The sequence below is a fragment of the Gopherus evgoodei genome, chromosome 3, assembly GCF_007399415.2.
Source record: "Gopherus evgoodei ecotype Sinaloan lineage chromosome 3, rGopEvg1_v1.p, whole genome shotgun sequence".
Lineage (NCBI taxonomy): Eukaryota > Metazoa > Chordata > Testudines > Testudinidae > Gopherus > Gopherus evgoodei.
Window position 1 is genome coordinate 100,906,569 of NC_044324.1, and position 22,451 is coordinate 100,929,019.

At 38.7% G+C, this 22,451-nt stretch overlaps 2 protein-coding genes across 5 annotated transcripts in view; one reads left to right on the plus strand and one right to left on the minus strand.

The window, feature by feature from the left end:
* The window catches only part of CEP85L (centrosomal protein 85 like), a 173,974-nt gene that overhangs the window by 65,923 nt on the left and 85,600 nt on the right, over positions 1 to 22,451 (minus strand). The gene's annotated exons all lie outside the window — the stretch shown is intronic.
* Positions 221 to 22,348, plus strand: PLN (phospholamban). Of its 3 annotated transcripts, XM_030556189.1 has the most exons (3): positions 221 to 418; positions 2,044 to 2,115; positions 9,862 to 11,238. In XM_030556189.1, exon 3 carries the CDS (start codon positions 9,985 to 9,987, stop codon positions 10,141 to 10,143), a length of 159 nt encoding a protein of 52 aa, XP_030412049.1. In that variant the 5' UTR covers positions 221 to 418; positions 2,044 to 2,115; positions 9,862 to 9,984; the 3' UTR covers positions 10,144 to 11,238. The 3 variants fall into 3 exon arrangements, 2 of the variants coding, with proteins under 2 accessions (XP_030412049.1, XP_030412047.1); XM_030556187.1 differs by lacking the exon at positions 2,044 to 2,115; XR_003999577.1 differs by lacking the exons at positions 2,044 to 2,115; positions 9,862 to 11,238 and adding an exon at positions 17,651 to 22,348 and having other exon boundaries at positions 234 to 418.

Consider the following 22,451-nt stretch of genomic DNA (forward strand, 5'->3'; position numbering starts at 1 on the left):
TACTACATATTTGCATGCAGCCTCATCTCCATGTTTCCAAACACTGGATGATATATCACTGCTCAAGTTCTTCAGTTCATGGCTATGCAGACTGCTTGCCTCCTGTCCACTTTCTTAAAGAATGTGTCAAAAACAAACAAAAGAAACCCCATTTCCCCAGTGCTAACATTACTGCTATAATGAGTTTAGACGAGCAACTGCCCTGCACTAAAAGGCCACGTTGTAACCAATCGCAACTTCTGAATTCCTGCATGACATCATGAGCCCTGCCTCAAACTTTTGTTATTTTTTCCTCCACCTTCTTCAATTGTTCCTACAAACTTGGCGACAGGCAGACAAGTTGCCAGAGAAGTCCAGACAAAGTTTCCCACAGCTCAGAACACATTATCTTACAATTCACTAATAATCATCATCAGAGGTAAGGGATCTCTTCTTATTACAATTATGTTTTAGTTTTCCAAACTAAACTGCTCTATGCAAAATTAGCAGCCTGTATTGTAAATGCTTATTTAAAATAAAGCCCAACCCTTACAGCAGCTTTCTTTTTATTTTATTTTTTTAAAAAAGTGGAGAGATTTTAGGCATTACTGTTCCAAGCCAAAAAATAGTGCAGTGGAAAGAAAAGGATGGTAGTCTTTTTAAAAATCATTAGCTTCTTCTTTTTAATATGAAGCTATGTTTTCCTTGGGGAATGGATTAAGCAATCACCACCACAACACCAGAAGTCTTCATAATTTCTCCCACACCTCTACTCAGGTTTTTGTTGGCAGTTGTTGCTTTTGTTTTAAAACTCAAACCAAATTTTTCTGTTCTCATCAAAAAGTAAAATTTTATTCAAGAGTTTACATTACTGTTTTTTGGTTTTGAGGGTTTCTACTTTTAGTTCAGTTGCCCACTAGCAACGCAACATAAGGAAAGTTCACCTTCCTATTCTTAAATCAGAAAAACTGATTCACTTATAGCACATTTTTAGAAGACTTTTTTTAAAATTAAACATATGATTCTATCTATATCTATATCGAGAGAGAGAGAGAGACCCCTATTTTGAAGATAAAGAAGAGTTACAACGCTGATCCTTAATCATTCTGTAGTATTCAAATTTTAATGTAAAAATACTATGTCTCAGTTCTAAAACTTTTTAAAGCTTCTTTTTTTTGATGGCCAATATAACCTGAACTTACCTTTTTTATGATATCTTAACTTCTGAATCCATTAGTTTCACTGAAATACAATGGCACAAAAGATTCTTAATACCTATCAGGAAAATACAGCTAAGATTCTCAATATCGAAAGTAATTTTTACAAATAAGGTATCCTTCTCATCCATCGTTGATAAACGTGTTCGGGCACTGTACAAAACAAAAACAAACCCACATGAAAAAGTTTTAGCTGTTATAAAGGGTCAGATTTTAAAAAGACATATGAAGCAAAAATACACTATTAATTAAAGAAAGGAAATGAGTAAAATAAAGGATACGTCTGGTAAACAGGAACATTTCTTTGTCATTTCTTACACTGGTTTTTGTATTTTCATGTTAATTTATTCTGTTGAGAAATCCAAGGATCCATGCATGACTGCATGAGTCTAGGAATCTGATGATAATTTTCCTAAATAACAGGAAGAAATCTATAATAATTTTTTTGTGGAAGTCAGGAGACTACAAAACACAAAAATGGACTCAGTACATTATAAACCTATATCTGTTCTAAGAGTAGCAGTGTATGTCTATCAATATATACCTCATATATGCATGTTTACATTTTAGGATAAGATCCATGAATACCAGAGTTCTACTGTACATTTTGTATTTAAACGTATATTCTCCCAACACTCTTGGGAGTGCTGGAATGCAATTCCATTAACATTACTGAGAGTTGTGTGCAATGTATTCATCAAGAATTTACCCATACATTTGTATTTGGACATATCATCCATGTGCAAACGGGAACTGTTTGAATTCCATTCCTGGAACACTTTGATGTTCATATGGTGAACTTTGCAGCATGTAACTACTAGTTGAAGGCTATGTAATTCTGTTATAGGAGTTGTTTCCAGAAGGAAGCAGTAATACTTCTCATTTTGCCTGCAAGAGGCATTTGTCTCAGGACATTTAGGTAACAGCATTTTATTTTCTTTTTAAATGTTTTTATTTAAAACCAAATATTTTGTCTTTTCATACAAAGATAGGGATTTGCTCACACTAAGTACAGTAATTATATTTAAGAAATCAACAAGAAATTTGAGTTATTAAACTGTGTATATAATACACACACACAAACAGAACTATAGCACTTAGCTGCCCTGGCGTTATTAGACTCTTTATAAAAATACATCCATGGCTATATCAGGTGCAATTCTCGTCTGATGTAAATGGATATAGTTCCACTGGCTTCACTGGAGTTATGCTGATTTACATTAGGTTAGAATGCGGATCATCTATACGTAATCTCAATAGCTTGCACGGGTAATAACCCATTTTGTAGATGTCCAAGAATGCTGAGTAACAACAAAAGTATTGGTGATATAAATGAAAAAAGTTTTAAAACAGATGTAAAATGTTACATTTGACTTACAGTTAACAGCAATGATCTGCCTTTAATTGTCTGATTCCTTATTAATATTTAGAGAGTTTTGTAAATACTGTACTGCAGAAGGGAAAATTAATGAGTGTTTCATAGATGTCTAGAGACAAGTTATATCCTATGTAAAACAACACTGCTCTAAAATTCATTATTTTGGATGCTTTAGAATACAAGAACAGCCCTACTGGGGCAGACCAAAGGTCCATCTAGCCCAGTATCCTGTCTTACGACAGTGGCCAGTGTCAGGTGCCCCAGAGGGAATGAACACAACAGGTAATCATCAAATGATCCATCCCCTGTCGCTCATTCCCAGCTTCTGGCAAATAGCTGGCTAATAGCCAGTGATGGACCTATCCTCCATGAACTTATCTAGTTCTTTTTGAATCCTGTTATGGTCTTGGCCCTCACAACATCCTCTGGCAAGGAGTTCCAATGGAACTGTATTTCTTTTTCTGCAGGTAAGCTATGAATAGAACTCCCTCACTGTAGTATTACTGGTAAATGGGAAGCTCATTAAGATGGGCCCATAATTACAGACAGCAAAAATGCGCTGATTCCTGTACTTTTTAAAAACATCAGCATGTGACAAATGCCCCAAACACATCCACATAGGAATAATCAAAACACATTTGTTTTGTTTGTTTTTAATGGTATTAGATCAAACAATAGATGTATGACAGGCGAGGACCAAGCTTTGGAAAGTAGACTCACGGATACATGTATGCTTCCAGGGATTTGTCTGCATATCAAATCACTTTTTAACTACTTGAACTCACCCCCTACTCCATCCCAACACCAATCTTTTTAATAAGATTATGAAGGAAAAAATTGTTTCTCATTGCTTCCTCTTTGCCTCAATTCTATTTTCACTTACTTGCTTTCTATTTCTGTTATCAATTATTAGTACTACAGTAGCAATTAAAACCCCAACTGCGACTGGAGACCCAGTGCACTAGATGCTGTACACGCACACATTAAGAGAGAGCTCCATTCCCAAAGAGCTCGTCTAAACAGACAAGTCAAACAAACAAATTGGAAAAAGCAAGTGGTATTATTATTCCCCAGTTTTTAAGATTGGGAATTGATACATAGAGAGATTGAGTGACTTGCCCAAGATCACACAGGAAGTCTATGGCAGAGCTAGGAATTTAACTCGATTTGAGTCAGCCACAAAACCATTCTAATGGCTGAATATTATAGCAAGATCATTACTAATTTTATTAGATGATGATCAGTATTACCATATGAGACATGCTGGGTGACTTTCAGAAACAAGAATCTAAGCTATGTATGCACAACTAGAACTGTTGCAGATGCTGAGTGAGTAAATAGGCATGTATACATATGTTTAATTTATCTGTTAGGTATTTATAGGACCCAATCAGTGTAACATTTAGACACTCTAGCCTATGTTGGTCCTCAGCAACCTATGATTTAGGAAGAAGCTCTATCACATGGATTTTGCTGCTGTTCTTGTTCCAGAGGTAAAATAGCTATCAGTCAGAATGGGGGGGGGACCCTGTGCCCCTGAAAATGGCCAACGAAATAGCTGAACTTAGCCTGTTTTATGACATATTAACCACTGACTCCATTAGTCTGATTTAAATGCCATTGCACAAAAGATTCTTAATACCGGGCAAGAAAATTCAGTTAAGATCCTCAAATATCATCATCAGAAGACTTTATATATAAAGTATCCCCCTCATCCATCATTAAATCAAAGTGTATGGACAATGTACAAGAAAAAGCAACCCCAAGCAATCTTAAAATTTGGTCCTTGCTATTTCTGGCAAAATGGACTTCCTCCATCTTTCATGAACTGTTTTCTGTACTCCAGCTTCAGTTCATCTCTTCTTGTTTCTTTACACCCTTGTTTCTCTTTCCCTCTCTGTTCATGTTTGGTCCCTTCATCCCTTTGATCTCCCGCTCCATTTCTCCTCTCCTGTCCCCATACCCTATTTCTGTGTTCCATCTCCCCCTTCCGTGACATCTATTTTTGTCTAGTCTCCATCCTTCACCCAGTTCTATCCATTTTCTTCCCCCCAATTCAGCTTCCCTTGTTTGATGTTCAGGCTGTTCCCATCAGATGACTGCCCCACTCATGGTGTGAGAACAACTTATTGTGCCCACAGTGCTAGTCCTTTCCTACAGCGGGCTGGTCTGATCAGAACTCTTCTCTAGCTGAAACACTTGAATCAGAGAATAAAAATGAATTCCAACCAGAGGTTCTACAATACTTGAACAGTGGTACAGGAAAGCTCCTCTCCTGTGGGTGGATGGATATACAGACATCCAGCTAGTGACCAAAGAACCAGTGGACCATGGGCAGGGCATTGCTCCACTTCAGAAAATTGCTAGATGCCATTATGAGCCTCTCCAGCACCACACCACCTATAATCTAGTCTTGTTTTTTTAATGAACGCTAGTTTTATTGAACTAACGAGAGCATAAACAGTAGACAGAGGCCCTCTAGTGGTCTAATGAGTTAATGTTCCTTCTTCTTCCTAGACTGAAAAAAAAGGAGACTTCAGAAGGACATAGAAGGTTCCCCAAATTAAATGAATAAATACAGCCACTGGCTCAAAAAGGAGGTTACATATGCTGGGATTAAACAGATTTTTGCAGAACTATAAATAGAGCAAAGTCCTTCTGTCAGGGAGGGAAATCAACAGGCAGATCCTCTGCATTGCCTACAGATTTCTGTGCATGAACAGAGTAGCAAATTGTACTCTTAGTTTTCCTCTTGGATCTGCATGTTGCACATCTAACTGTTATCAGGGGCTCCAGATCTACACTCCCACAGCTAATGTTCAGTGTTTAATCCTAGATATTTGACTAGCTCTCTTTTGCTTTTGGTATGAGGTACCTAGATCCCACTGTCAAATACAAACTGTGACCTTTTAGTTCTTCCTCACCTGAATTTAGAGAGAGCATCTCATCTTAACTAGGATTACTGAGATTTCGTGTAGGAAGACCAGAGGAACAACAATTAATCTAAAAGTATGTTGTATGCTAGATTATTTTAGATAATAGCTTCCAAAAATATACATAAACCACAGATCACGTAACTCACTAGCATTTTCACTTTGTGGTACTGACAGTCACTAAATTGTTCATTTTCAAAACGAATCAACTAGGATTATTGCTTTTTGTACCATGCTACCAAAATGAAATTACTGTGAAATACTTCACTACCTATTGTTCATTTCCTGTGCCTGTCTTACTATTCCATACCACAAGTTAGTTTGGTTACATGGGAAGATAATAAAATCAGGCATGTCAAACTCCTTTTATTTCACTGATATAACTACCACATTTAGTAAATATACAACAGGAAATGGGTAAACTGTGTCTAAAATCACTGTTTCCAATGGAGCCAAATTTATCCTGTGTGACCCAAGTGAAGTCAATATACTTATACCTGGAATGAATTTGGCCTACAGGTTTCAACTTTGTTCACCACGGTTTTGAACTTTGTTCACATACCTGCTCTCAGTATGAAGGGTACTCAGAAATGGATAATAACCACCACACATAATCACTACAATAATTACTTGTCAACTAGGAGCTCAACAGTGACTGATCTGTTGAACCACTGTCAGACAACAACTGTAAAGTAACCTTAGCATATGGACATGCAGGATCAGCAATTTGGCCTTTTACCTAAACAATGACATGTGCACAATGTCTTCCAGAAGAGTGAACACATCCATTCAGTGATGGAGCCAAAGGTTTGTTTCTTGGGCAACGCAGGACAGTACTGCATCCGAATACAATAATACTTGGCACATAAGATCTCAAATAAAATTTGCCCTCCTGCTGAAACTCCCACTTTTGATTTCTGGTGTGTGTGTGTGTGTGTGTGTGTGTGTGTGTGTGTGTGTGTGTGTGTGTGTGTGTGTGTGTGTGTGTGTGTGTGTGTGTGTGTGTGTGTGTGTGTGTGTGTGTGTGTGTGTGTGTACGCAAGGTTTCGTCATTGTTTTGACCTAAAACATTAGCACCAGTGACCTAAACTTGGGCATTTCTATGCTGTTATCATATACAGTAAGAATAGGCCTTCATTTTAATTAAATGATTCTTCGGGATAGAATATTGGACTGTATCTTTTAACCTTGTTTGTTATTCACACACAGCTGTGTTACTGTGTCTATTTCTCCTTATGCACACCTAGGGAAGATTAACAAGCAAGATGTGCATTTGCTAGCTGAAACCAAGCACCTTGTAGGGAAACACATATTGAAGTCTAGACATATGCATATAGATCAGAAAACCTCTCTCTCGCAAACAGAGACGTATTATATAGGGAGAAGACAAGAGCACTCAGAATTGCTTCTGAAACCCTGCTGGTGCTTCTTTAAGAACTTCATATAGGTTCTCTAGCACAGCAACACTAATTACTGAATTCTGAACTCCCTACGTCTTGTTCTTCCAGAGCATTAAAAATATGAATCTTTTAAACACAAAAAGAGTACCTATTTTTCAATTATGCCACTATCTCACTTTAAGGGTCCTTTACACAGCCAGAGTGCTATATGAGAATCAAGCCCAACGACTATTTCACTAACAACATTTCCTCTCTTCTTCCAAAGGTTTAAAAAAAAAAAAAAACCACTATGAACATTTTTTAATATGACCTTACTAAATGATGGGCCTTCTCTCAATTGTGATGGCCATTAAATAATTGCACAGCAGGTTGTGATGAAGTGATTCCCAGCAAATATGGCTGTCTGAAGTGTCACTCTTATGCACTGCTTGAACAAGCTTGTTTGTGTCAGCACAGACACGTTAGTGCTTGAACTAGCATACCTCTTCTGGAACAGAATAAACATTTTAGTGTATCTCAGCCCCTATTAGGCTAGGCGAATGGATAAACTTTCAGTCAAGTCATCTGAGAATTCTTGCACATCTGTCTTGCTTTTACTGCACTTACACAAAAGAGACACAGACCAGACAAATAACTGAATGGAATATGCCAGGCAAGCACTTTATGCTATACCTGCTTTCATCTATCTAGCATCAAACTAAGCTGAAAAATTAAAGTGTCAACTAAAAATAAGCTCTTGATGTCATATACTGTACTAAAATTGTAGAATCTAATTTTAAGAAAAGATGTCACCACATTCAACCAACCAAAGCTATTAATATATCTACATGCAATCTGATTTTTAAGTCAGTTTTTGAAATGCTATTGCAGTCTTTGATGCTGAAAACAGATCCTGATCACAGCATACAATACTACTGATGTGAACTAACAGCCCCTTATCCTCTCCTGTGGACAGATTTTTGAGAAGAGAAAAAAAGATAGGTTGAAAGTTTTCATGAAGTTCACTGTATGATATTTCTTATGGACCCTTTTAGCCTGATTGGCAAGCAAATTTATGGATCTGGAGGCTGGATGTGTAATGGAAGCCTCCTTACGCTGCTCTCCATCCACTCCCTTTTACAGTCAAGATGGTTCACACAGCAGTTATGATGCCATTTGTGGGATGGTCACTTCTAAGGATTTGTCTTCCCCTACTCCATGTGGATGCAATGGCACGAGTCTATACATCTTAAAATATAGCTGTTATCAATTAACTTATTTGGGTCATGAGCAGAGAAAGTATATCTGCCATAGAGAGACAAGGCAGGTAAGGTAATATATTTTATTGGACCAACTTCTGTTGGTGAGAGAGACAAGCTTTCAAGGCACACAGAGCCCTTCTTATACTCCCAGCATCACAGCAAAATGCAAGGTGGAACCGATTGTTTAGCAAAGAGGTTCTCAAACTGGGGGTTGGGACCCCTCGGGGGGTTATGAGGCTATTATGTGTGGGGTTGTGAGCTGTCAGCTTCCACCCAAACTTTGCTTTGTCTCCAGCATTTACAATGGAGTTAAATATATTTAAAAAGTGTTTTTAATTTATAAGGGGGAGAGGTCACACTCATAAGCTTGCTATGTGAATGGGGTCACCGGTACAAAAGTTTGAGAATCAATCACTGGTTTAGCATTTTATTGTGATGTTGGGAGGACCTTTCCCAGAGCGGAAGAAGAACTGTGTGTGGCTTCAAAGCTTGTCTCTCTCACCTACAGAAGTTGGTCCAATAAAAGCGATTACCTTACCCACCCTGTCTCTATAATAGCCTTGGACCATCACGGCTACAGCTACACTGCATACATAAAGATATATGTAATATAAACAAACATCAAGGCGCAAATTCTCCCTTAGGAGAAAAATATATGGTGAATAAATGTATTTATCCAAAGGCAGCTTGAGGTTACCATCATTATCATCAATTATTTGTATCCTTGTTGTGCCTAGCAGCCCCAGCCATGGATCAAGCCCTCATTGTACTAGGTTCTGAACAGACACAACAAAGGGACAGCCCCTTGCCCTGAACAGCTTAAAGCATGTTTTGGGGGCTTTTTAAAAAAAACAAAACTCAATATAACTTGCATTCCTGAAAGCACTGCATACCTATCTTCTCTTTATTTCTCATAAAAAGCACTTCAAGCAACACTGTATCTATCGCTAACAAATAAAAAATTTATATTTTCCCATGCTTTTATTGCAACACCATCCCTCTGCCTTTGGGCATGAAATTTTTAGCGCACATAAGTACTTTCAGAGAAGAAAAGTCTCGTGTCTCAGATTGCCCATCCTTCAAGATAATTTTACTAGAAATTCCCCATATCAATGATACATATTAGACGCTGCCACAGCATTTGCTTACACATGACATTCTTTCTACTTGGAAAGGAAATGCATTAGCAAGATTAGTTTTTCCACTCCCCCTCAAAAATGAAGCACTGAGAAGTTAAATGATTTGTCCAAGGTCACATAAGTAGTCAGTGACACAGCCAGAAAAAGAATCAGAACTTCCTCACTCCATGTCCTGTAGCTTTTATCCACAAGATCGTCCTGCCTCCTAAGCGGCCAGAACCAACTCCGACTGAAGACATAGGGAGTCTTTCCATAGACTAGGAAGGAAATCAGATTAGGCCCTATTGGACTGATTCTGAGAAATGCTGAACATCCACAAGTCCCATTTCATAAAGGGCCTCCACCTCAGATCTGCAGGCACTCACTAACTCACTCATAAGGTTGCATGTGCAATTCCACTAAGTTTTATCTGTCTTGAAAATCATTTTTAAGTGAAAATAATGTGTAGCACACTGCGGAAAGTAACTTCACTTTTTCTTTCAGGCACTATTATAACATGAATACAATCCGCACATGCACTGAACAAAACACTTTACTTTTGTGTTTCTAACTCTTCACTTTCCTGCTTTCCCAGCTCCACACAGATTCTCTAAACCAAAAACTGAAGATAATAACCACTTTGCACTGTTCCTGACTTCTGCTTTTTTACCTGCACTTCTTCTAAAGCCTGACTTGTGCTCTCTGCTTTCCTGTTGCCATGGAGAAGGTCCAGCACATAACCCGCTCTGCCATGAGAAGGGCCTCAACTATTGAGGTGAACCCACAAGCACGCCAAAAGCTCCAGGATCTCTTCATAAATTTTTGTCTTATTTTAATATGCCTCTTGCTTATCTGTATCCTTGTGATGCTTCTCTGAAGTTCCATAGAATCTTTGCTTCCCATTGCACTATCATATAAGAAAGCCACACCAAAAGTGAAAAAAAAGAACTAAACAAGAAACTCCCAAGGCAAGAATAGCCCTGTGAGCAGGTCGAGCAGTTGGACTAAAACAGTCTCGTCAACCACTGCACCATTTTTGGACTAGCCATTGTAAACACATGAAAAAGCACTTCTGTACTGAACAGTGATTTAAAGCCTACTGGTACAAAGCTGTCCATGAACTAACTTGTTTGTTCACTTTGCTAAGAGGCATCTCATGTGAATGTGGTAAATTTGTGCCTTTTTCATGGAAGTAAGAAAGGGCATTAATTGTATTATTCAATTTGTGGTTCACTTGGCTGAAACACTATATTAAAAAGCCCACCTCACTCTTTCGGGCCTGCATGCTTTAAAATTTCACTGCAAATCTTTTTAGATATTGGATATATATTTTAATATCTCGTAGAAGCCCAGATCAATCCAAAATGATGCACAGGCACATTTAGATTTGAATGTATTCTTCAAGATGCTACAATGTTACACTGTTAATTGAAATTATTCAACTTGCTCTAATAGTTTATGACTAGAATCTTGAAAAATGAAGTAGAAGCTATTTTAAAGAAACCTTTTCCCTGATATAAATTGTCTTTTTCTTTTTTCCTATTTAAAGAAGGGGTTCAGAACTGATTATTGGGAAGAAAAGTAATGCCAAAACTTCAATTCTGTCTGGTATCTTTTCACATGACTTGTGACTCAGTTTTAAAAAAATACGTCTATTGAAACAAGCTGTCATTTGCAGAGAAAGTTTTAATTTATTTTTCAAGGTATCTAAAGAACCAACCACCCTGGTAAGAGAACAATATTCACTCACTGTGTTCAGTTGGCTAACTGAATGTTAGAAGGACATTAGAAGCCAAAAGCGTGCCTTGAGTAGGCTTGCCAATTGTCTAATCACACAAACCCAAACACCCCTGCCCCGCCCCTTCTCCGAGACCCCATCCCGCTCACTCTATTTTCCCACTCCCTCTGTCACTCGCTCTCCCCCACCCTCACATACTTTCACTGGGCTGGAGCAGGGAGTTGGGATGTGGGAGGGGATGCAGGCTCTGGGCTGGGCCGAGGGTTTTGGAGTGTGGGAGGAGGCTCTGGGATGAGCCTGGGGCAGGGGGTTGGGGTGCAAGGTGCAAACTCTGGGAGGGAGTTTGGGTGCAGGAAGGGGCTCAGGCCTGTGGCAGAGGATGGGGGTGTGTGCGCGCGCATAAGTTCCAGTCAGGAGATGCTGATCTCGGGTGTCTCCCAGGCGGCGGCTCAGTGGGGCTAAGGCATTCTCCCTGCCTGCCTTGGCCCTGCACCATTCCCGAAAGTGTCTGGCACGTCCCTGTGGCCCAAGGGGATGGCAGGGGTCTCTGTGCACTGCCCATGCCCCAAGCACCGACTCCGCAGCTCCCATTAGTCGTGAAGTGCGGCCAATGGGAGCAGTGGGGGCAGAGCCTGCCTGAGCCCTGCTGCACAACCGACTAGGAGCTGCTGAGGTAAGCAAGGCTGGGGGTTCACATGCTGGCCCCACTGCACGCTGCTCCCAGAAGCAGCCAGCACGTCCCTGCCACCCCCCGACACACTGCCTCTGCCTGCAGGGACCACCCCCAGAGCTCCCACTGGCCGCCATTCCTGACCAATGGGATCTGTGGAGTCGGAGCTCGGGGCATGGGCAGCACACAAAAATCCTTCCCGCCCCCGCAGGATCATGCCGGCCACTTCCGGGAGAAGCATGGGGCCAGGGAAGGCAGGGAGCCTGCATTACCCCGCTGCGCCACCAGACTTTTAGCGCCTAAAATCTCCTGGTTTGGCTTCTACTCTACTTTGGAGAGAGAGCCTTGACCAGGAGACTCCCAGGCAAACCAGGAGGGTTGGCAACCCTAGCTTTGAGAACTCAAGATCCTTTTGTTTTACATAGCTTTAGCAACAGATTATTATCTACCACACTTTACATTTACCATAATTTGCACTAAGAAATGCAATTTCCTTTACATTAGAAAAATTCAATACATAAAATTCAGCATTTATCTGTGTCAGATTTGCTTTTATATTTGGTATAATAAAGCAAAAGATTTGGATTTTTTTATTCTGCAGTCAGGCCATTCCCATTATTCTGACCAAACTTACCCAAGCTGGATACAGTACAAGGAAAAATACTGCTTTTCTTTTAAAGATAACTCACTGCTTATCCAAACCCTTTCTATTTGAGGCAGCTCATCAATAAAGTATTTGAACCAAATTCACCTTCTAGTGAGATCAAGGTGGTCAGAAATAGGTCAGAAAAACACAACATAGGCCTGCTCCCAGCTAGCTGATGACTAGGGATGTGTTCTAATGTGATTGTCTAGAATGAAAGGCTACCCATTTGTCATTATATTGTAAATTTTCTACCATGCCTTTTCCCAGGGAAGGAAAATTTTGCAGGCATCAAGAACAAAACAAAGCAGTGGTTCACTAACTGGTCCATGGATCCTGGCAGTCTATGGAGCTCTTGCTAATGGTCTTCAGATAGCTGGCAGTTCACACAGTGCTAGCTCTTCTTGTTTCCAGCAGCCACACATACAAATATTTTCCCAGTACCAGTTTTCCAAAGGGACATTGCGTGATTGCAAAGGAGGTGGCCCACACTATCCTGGATAGGAAGGGAAACAGTTTGCACATAATTGTGTGACCTATTAGTAAATAGGTCACACAATAAAAAAGTTTGAGAACTTCTGAATTAGAGAATTTATTGATCTCTCAAGAGCAAAACCTTCAATTGAAGTCTATTTGATTCAGCAAGACTTTGTAACACTGAAGTTAAATATCAGTTTCATATGGAAAGTCACTAGAACTTGACAAAGATTATTATGCACTAGATTACAGTTCCCATCCCCACTTTTTGCCTATCTTTAATATTCAGAAGATCTATTCCAGCAGCATTTAAAGGGAGGAAAAACAAGACTCTAGGGTATCAGCCAAAAAGCATTCATTTTTAAAAGGGTTCTATTCTACTGTAGTCTGTGTGTGCATCTTCTATTTGATGTCAAAGGGAGTTTCATGCAAACATCAAAGGATAATAATTTGCCCCAGGAATTAAGGTTACAAAAGCAGGGATTGATAGTGAAAATATGAGAAGTCAAACAGAATGAGGAACTAGCTTAATATTTGGTGTGGTGGAAGCCACCATGCCCATATTAAGGTGATGCCCTACCTAGGTAAAGCAGATAGACACAGGCCATGTCTACATCTAAAATTTTGCAGCGCTGGTTGTTACAGCTGTATTAGTACAGCTGTATAGGGCCAGCACTGCAGAGTGGCCACACTTACAGCAACCAGCGCTGCAAGTGGTGTTAGATGTGGCCACACTGCAGCGCTGTTGGGCGGCTTCAAGGGGGGTTCGGGGAACGCGAGAGCAAGCTGGGGAAGGAGACCAGCTTCGCCGCGGTTTGCTCTCGCGTTCCCCGAACCACCCTGCAAACCGCAGGGAAGGAGACCTGCTTGTTCGGGGAACGCGAGAGCAAACCGCGGCGAAGCTGGTCTCCTTTCCCGGTTTGCTCTCGTGTTCCCTGAACCACCCTGCAAACCTCAGGGAAGGAGACCTGCTTGCTCGGGGTTCGGGGAACGCGAGAGCAAGCTGGGGAAGGAGACCACTTTGATTACCAGAGGCTTCCTCAGGTATGCTGGGATACCTGCTTATTCCACGGAGGTCAAGAAAAGCGCTGGTAAGTGTCTATACTTGATTACCAGCGCTGGATCACCAGCGCTGGATCCTCTACACCCGAGACAAAACGGGAGTACGGCCAGCGCTGCAAACAGGGAGTTGCAGCGCTGGTGGTGCCCTGCAGATGTGTACACCTCCTAAGTTGCAGCGCTGTAACTCCCTCACCAGCGCTGCAACTTTCTGATGTAGACAAGCCCACAGAGGGCAGCAGAAGGATAGAATAAAGTTGTTAACTACAGGCAATAAAAAGAGATAGCTACTATACATTGGCCAATTCAGGCATTGATGAATTCAGCTATCCTTCAACTCCCTTTGTTTTGAAGGACAGTAGTCAATACTGTCTCTTGCATCTCAAGCATATATCAGAATCCTGAATGCACCATTGAAGACTGGTAAAATAATCCCTGTTTCAAAAGGTATTTATAAATGCTTGGTTCACATAAAAGCAGGTGTGTTCCCTCAGCCTAGTCCCTCTGTTATAACCAAGCATGAATGCCTTATTTCTAGTGAAACTGTAAATGTAGTGGAGTACAATTTGAAACAAATACCCTTATAATTCTTGTTTGCAAAAACTTACTGTTATTTAAAAATGGTTTATTGGACTGTCTAGGTAGAATTTCAATTAATTTAAAAACAAAGATGTGCTATCACATGCAATTTAATGTGACTATAAGAATATTATTCATAATTACAATGTTTAAGTGATCTCATGATCTATTCCACATCTTTCAGTCCTGCCCCACAAACTCATGAGGGGATTCTAGTAACTGTACAATAACTATTTAAAAGATCTGCCTGTAACATGTGGGGATGTCCCTGAAGAAGAAGTGGGAAAAGACAAAGCTACAAGCCTTTTCAAATGTTTTTGGATATAGGGTTTCCAATTTTAGTTTGCCTTGGTGAGATTTAAAAATATATATATTGAAAATACCCAACATTTAACATTACTGAAAAATTTCTTGAAAATGGTTAGGCCCTCAAGAGGAACCCATGCATTCTGGGAACTCCTTGTTGGAATAATAGGCTTCAGAGGAATCAGTTTATATTAGAAGGCAAACCCTAGAACAAAGAGAATTTTCCTCATACAAATGAAACAGTGAGTCTTAAACCAGAAAAAATGAATTTAAGAAACTAGAAACACTATTAGCATTTTGCAACAATGTAAATCTATAGTGTATACTATAAGATTACATTTGGGTCTTGGGATTCTGTTGATATGAAGAATATACAATAACATTTCTATCATACTTTATACCGTAAATATCAGTGGAATCCAAAGATAAATAAAACCTTTTTGAAAATTTGGGTACATAATATTCTTTGTATAGTTATTTGATCTTTAAAATAAGCATTTTATTGTACTTCTAATTTACTAAAAATCAACATTTGAAGATAAAATCTTAATATAGAAGTAAAGAATGTTCAAATGCACTCCAGTTTAGAAAGAAGAGTTAAAGTCATGTGAAAGAACTAAGCGATATAAAGTTTTTTGATTCTCTGTGGTGCTGTTTGTTTTGACCAGTGCTATTTGCTTACTTTATTATGCCTAAATGGATTTTAAGTAGTTTTAATTCACTCAGAGTATACAAGCAATCTAGTGAGTTTAATTAAACTACACTACAGTTCACTCTTTTTATAAGAATAAAAATTCCAAATATCTTAGGTGACTTTGGATTTGAGAAGTTTTCATTTCTGTATTCAATCAATTGCCGCTGATTTACTGCACACTACCGAATTTGTTTTTAGTTTATCATAAGGAGAAAAAAAATATATAGCAATAATCTTGGATAAGTCCTTCAAAAAAAATGAAAATTCAAGATTCATTAACTCCTAACTCTAACATGACTCCACTACAGTCAGCAGAAGTTCCATCCCTGGAAAGAATTTAGTCAGGATCAGAATTATGCTAGTTTTTAAAAACTATTTAGAAAGACTCCCTGTTTACAGTCTTTAGGCCAGATAATCAGCTAGTGTAAACTGATGTTACCATTTTACACCTGCTGAAGGTCTGACCCATTTCAGCATCATCTGTTCTGCTCAGAGCAAGTCTAAACCATGAAGCAGTTAAACTCTGGATAGTTAATAAGGGCACAAGTACTTTCACCCTTTCTATGCTAGTTCTGCCAGTGGCTACTGTTGCCACCAAGGGATCCATCAATGGGAAATCTTGGGGGAGAGGGGAGAAGAAGCTAATGTGGAAAAGGTCTAAATGACACTGTTCTTGCAAAGGTGCATAACCACCACTGTCTCACAATGCCGAATAATCCACAGTGCATAGGTATCTGGTGTAAGCCAGGTTCCACCTACTTGTGGATGCACCAGTATGCACATAGCTATTTACACATACACTGAATTTGGCCTGTGGCATGTTGGTGCCAGATTCTGATATTCATATTCTCATTAAATAGTACTAGGGTGACCAGATTTCCTGTTTTTAAAGGGACAGCCCCTTTTTTAGGGCTTTTTCTTATATAGGCACCTATTACCCCCCACCTTCTATCCCATTTTTTCCACAGTTGCTTTCTGGTCACCCTAAATAGTACTTATGAGACTAGCTCTTTATTTACAAACATTTTCTAAATTGTCTGAGAAACACTGATAACCATATTTCAGTGTGGTGTTTTGTATTTTCAGTCTGCCCCACCTCTAAAGCTTGTAATGGAATAACATGTTTTTAAAAATGTCATGATACTTTAGCAATGCTGTAGGTGGTAATAGTACTCTATAGATAGATAAATAAATCAAAAGCTTGTAATTAAAACTGGTAAATTAAAATGCATTTCTTGGGGGCAGAGGAAGGTACGTCAACATATTTTTATGCCCATAGTGAAAAAACAAAGTATAATGGCATACATATAGAGACTTTTGTCAAGATCAGGGTTCTCATTAACAATCACCTAAGGTATTTGTAATGGTTTCAACAAGGCTCAACCATTTCTTTTTCATATCTGGACCATAATTCTTTGACTTTTTTATAAAAATCAGATATGCTATTTTTAAAAAGGTACAAAAATGCCAGAAAAGGTACTAGTTTTATGTGTTTGACAACCATAAACAATCCCCCTTTCCCTCCCCCCACCCCAAAAATGGTTTGCCATCTAAATGAAGTTTTGGCATAGTGTTGAGCAATCCTATCTGTTCATGTTTTATTTTTACAATTGCTAAGTTATTAAATTTTTAAATAAACTACTGCATGTGTTTATTAAAAGCAGTAAAGATGTGACCTGTGCCAACTCAAACTAGGCCCTTAATAAGGCTTTTGCAAGGTTGCAATAAATCTTACATAACACATAGTTGGCAAAAATAAGTGGGTGTTGCTCGCTGTGCCACACAATGCTGAAAACCTTAGAAGGGAAGGAATTTTCCCTATTTGCAAAGATGCATTTGACCCATGTTAGGAAATGTTACACTTTTTGAAACTTTCGTGCTCTTCCAAAAAGTTTCAAGCTGCTAGTTTTTGAAATGCAATGGGCTTTAACGGAAGTTTCAGCCCCATTATTATTACCCATACATTCCATAAGTGACCTTGACAAGAGCTGTGCCTGGACAGCACCACCAGTTTTTTGTTTTTAAATAAAATTGCTATATAATCCCCAGTTCTTTTACTATGGATCTGTTCCTTAGAAGAGCAGTAGCAAAACAGGAGATATCAGTAAGTCAAACAAGTTATCTTTCCAAACTAGCTGCTCTTTGCAGAAACTAGAGGATTAACATTAGCAGTCATAAGAGTTTAAGTTATTATTGTGAACATACAATTTTCTCTTAGGTGGCAGAAACTGAGGACAGGTAGAAAACAAGAACAAGATGAAATACATGCAAATCCGAATTTCTTACTACTGCAGCTGAACCAACAGCAGCTACAATCAAGAAATCAGTTGCAAGCACAAGAGGTCAGACTAGCGCAGAGTATGGATCTTGCTAACAACAGAGGCCTCAACTTGCTACTCAATTTCCTGCTTATTGTTATGGTTCTAGTGCTCATGTTTATCCTTGTGAAACTCATGTGAATCTCGAGGTTCTGCTTTTTTTGCAATGATAACTTAACACTTCAAACTATCTGAACATAACATGTAAAGATTGCATAAGATAGAGAAGTATATGAATATTACGTGCTCGTGTATCTACTCTACAGCAAAATAGCTTAAAAGCAAAACAATCAACATACTTGCTGAAGGCTAAGAGGAGTGTATAGTTCCATGCTGACGACAAAAGGACACTGTATCTAAGCACACACAGTATTCTTGCCGCTGGTATAATAAACTCATTACTTGTATTTAAACAACTAAGAATCAAAGGCAGGAGTCTTCTAGGAATACAATCTCTGCAAAGAGGATAAGAGAAATAAAAAAAATGGAATCTCCACGGGGCAGCCTCTCTGAAGAAAACTGAAACACAGGCCTCAAAAGGACAAGAGAGATGCCTAAAGCTGATTGATGGCAAGTATCAGATTACATACGGAAAAGAAAAACAAAGATGTTGTTGTGGTTATTTAAAAGCAAATCCCACCATCTGGTCACAGGATCTGTCATGCATGTTCAAATATAAAAAAAATTATTAACTGCAGTTTTTTAAAAGGCACACCATCCACTGCAGCATTTGAAAAAAAAAAATCTCAACAAGCAGTTCTATTATGCATCAATATTGACAGAATTTCACCAATCACCAGCTGTTAAGCTTAAAATTTTGAGCAACAACAAGGTAATATAAAATAGAGAACGCTATCAAGTCTCACTCTACTTCAGTCTCTCTGAAGTTTGCTGAAAGTCTCATGCAATAGTAGACGAGACAGCCTGGATACTTACAATTAAAGCTTTTCACTGTTGTCTACAAATGAAGTATGTGCAACAAATATTTAAACAGCCTTTCCAAAAATCAAAAAGACTTATATAGCAGCAAACTGTAAAGTCAATAGCTATTCTATGTTGATACAGTATTGTCAATTTCTATATCGATTGTCAATGTATGTTTCAAAGAGGAAAAGTTACCCAGCTGCTTCATAATAAGCACTTTATCACATTTTGTTTGATATTTTGGAGGCTATTCCGCTTTTATAAACTATGCCTGAACATTCATATACAAGGGATCTAAATTATAGCAAAGGGTTGGTTAATGTTTCAATTAACCCTTTAGCGTCAATGAGTAGGCACATTACCACAACATGAAGTAAACCAAATCCAAACATACAACTGATCCAATTTTCTAATGACATGCCTATTCACAGATATGCTGCATATATTGCTTTAGAACGTACTGTGTATATAAATATATAAACAACTACAGCTATCTAAGAGTTTGTATCAAAGAGAGAATTTGAAAAAAAAAGGAAAAAATGGTGACTCTATGGATTGTATTATCTTTCACTTTTATCTGAAATCACTTTACAAACAAACAAAGCATACAAGAATCTCACCACTCTCCACTAATGCGTAACTACCTCTGGGGGGGAATGAAACAACTGTTTATCCCAGTGACACTACACAAGTTTGAGACAGATAATAAAACATACAGCTTTAACTAGACAGAATATAAATTTGTATGAGCTACTGGGAGTAAAAACTTCTGCAGCAAACAGAGGCATAATATTTTTACTGATCAAAAATGGTCAGGATTGGATTAACACATCAGCCATCAGCACGTATTGAAAACCAGTCCCACATATTTATTGTATTAAGATGAATCCCTAGTTGTCAAATCCCAAGACCACTTACTTCAAAATGAACAGAATATAAAAATTAACTTCAGTGAGCACAACAATGAATATTAAACTAAAGTGACTGCAGTTTTTAGCATGAAAAATTCTCTCTGAAAATATCATTAATTAAAAATTTATATTTTCTGTGGGGAAATGCTGATTTTCAGAAAAAGGATTTCAATTTTTTGATCAAGTGGGACGAAAATTAAAATATTATGAGTTGACATTTCAAAATGAAACTTTCTTCATTTCAAAATGTCAGTTTGAAGAGAATGGTATCATTTCAACATGTCAGATTGTTTTACTCATAAATGCAGACATTTAGTTGAATATTTCCAATTCACAAGTTGAAATATTTTGATTTGCAAAACCTTGGGATATTTTGACTGTCCATTCTGATTTGAAATGCAAACTAATTTTGAATTGTCTAAATTTTCCAAGAGACGAAAATCTCATTTCCCGACCAGCTCTAATATTAACCTATGCATGCTTTAAACAGAGAGGAGGGCTAAGCACCTTGTTAATGGAAAATGGCAAAAAGACAAATTAAGGGGAAAGCCAGACTATTAAGTAATTTCCATCCAGCACAAGTGTAGCCTCCCAGATGAACTGGTGCAGTATACTAAACTCAAGTGTAATCGCAGTATGAAACAAAACAAAAAACAAACACACACAAAGAGAGCATGATACAATGAGAGCACTGGAGGGAGGAGGGGGTGGCAGGATGTGTGGTGAGGACATGGACCTGGCTTCAGCACAGGGTCAGCTTCACTTTACACAGTTGCCCTGGGGAAAGTCCCAGTTTACACAAGGCAGTGAGACCCCACCCAAGAAATGGTGGGGGAGGGGGCTCCACTCATCATCAAAATCCAGCTGCTCAGATTGGGGAGAAGGCCAGTATGAGCCAGCACCCGACCCTGCTGCCCTTAGTGCCTGGAGAACCAACCCCTCCCCAGAGTTTCCTTTGGGCCGCTGTAGCTCTGACCTCTTCGTGCCGTGATGTGGCCAGGAATGGTAGCACCATAATGCAGGATTCAGCCTATGGAGCTGCATGCAAAGGAGCAAACATGGCTCCTCCAGTTATTCCCGCAGGATGTTTCTGCATCCTTGGTTTCAAGATTTCTGTGGGTCCAACTGAACCCATGAACCCCTGCTAAAGCCACCCTGGCTTCCACCTATTATATCAATACTAGAGGCAGATGCAAGTCAGGGTAGTCTAAAGAAGCCTCTTTTCACCAAGCAAGAAAGAGTCCTGTGGCACCTTAAAGACTAACAGATATATTGGAACATAAGCATTTGTGGGTGAATACGCATGCATCTGACGAAGTGGGTATTCACCCACGAAAGCTTATGCTCCAATATATATGTTAGTCTTTAAAGTGCCACAGGACTCTGTTGCTTTTTACAGATCCAGACTAACATGGCTACTCCTCTGATTCTTTTCACCAAGTATACAAACATGTTCTTCCAAAGACACCTAGAACATAGTACTAATACACAGGTGTGCAACCTTCTGAAATATTTCTTACTGTATGTTCTCCTGCAGTTTTCAAGACCAAGTATTTTCATTTTAAATCTTATTTCTAGTGCTGCTGAACAGCATTCAGCTCTATCTCAACAGTATCAAGGTTTGAGAAACTACTATTCACAAATACTCATAGTCAAACCTTTCACAGCCTTAAGGGGCATATTTCTTCACTCCAAATTCTATGCCCGGCTTCCAGTTGAATCAATGGGAGACTTGGTCGTGCATCTGAGGCTAAAATTTTGCCCTAAGAGGTGCCTAATCCTGCAGCACTTTCCTGTGGAAAAAGTTACCTAAAGATGGGATTTCTGTGTGCTGGAACGTTAGGCATCAGTAGGGAATAACTAAGTGTAATGCCTGATGGCATGGAAATATAGTGTGGATCTTTCTAGCTCACTAAGAAAACGTTAACCTTATGTTTAAAAAAAGTCTGCTTCTTGAACATCTGTTTATACCTTAAAGGATTTGATGAGAGAGATGCCCTCAGAACAGGACAGGTTGGTGAAGACAACCTCAGGAACGCTCCCATGCTGTCACTGAGTATCAGAGAAACACTTAAACTAGTAACCTCCCTTGAAATTTGTTTCACAAGGCATGTGTAGATATTATAGCCTGAGGTGAACATTTTATAATCTCTTCAAAGTAATATGCATCTCCTTTGAAAATCTAATCTGTTGATTCACATCACTTTTATATATATATAAAAAGATGCCTTCCACATAGCCAGAGGTTGAGTACAGAATGTGTTTAATAAGCCAATTTTTCTGCACACACTTTCTGATGTAATGTTCAGGGCAAGTTATCATTGTTCTATCTACGTTCTTAGTCAAAGATAAATTTAGTTATAATTTTGTGTTGTTTTCTTTAATGTAGCAACAGCGTATGTGAGTTATCTCTGCCTGCTCTAAAAATCACTGCATTTCAATCAGTACACATACTGTACTTCCAAGCAGATGGCACATTTCTTATTGCACTGTTAAAAGATTTTCACCATCAGCAAAAATGATCTCTAGTGTCATGAAATGAAACTCCTAACTCTGAAAACAAAAATAAAGTTTATCATCCTGTTATTGCATTGTACACAGTATCACTGCTTTACTATCTTTTTTTTTTAAAATAAAACTAACTTTTTACAAGATTTTTAATTTTTCAGAAACAGTAGCAAATCAACTTCAGGAGATTCTGCTGTTTGGACAGTATTCAATATGTAAAATAGCATTACAAATAAATTTTATTGCAGAAACATTTTAAGGTTGTTGCAATAAGATGATTTTAAAACAGCAACAAACTCTCATTGAAGCGTTAAAAGAAGGAAATTGTTCCCCCTCTTTCAAACACTGCTACATTGCT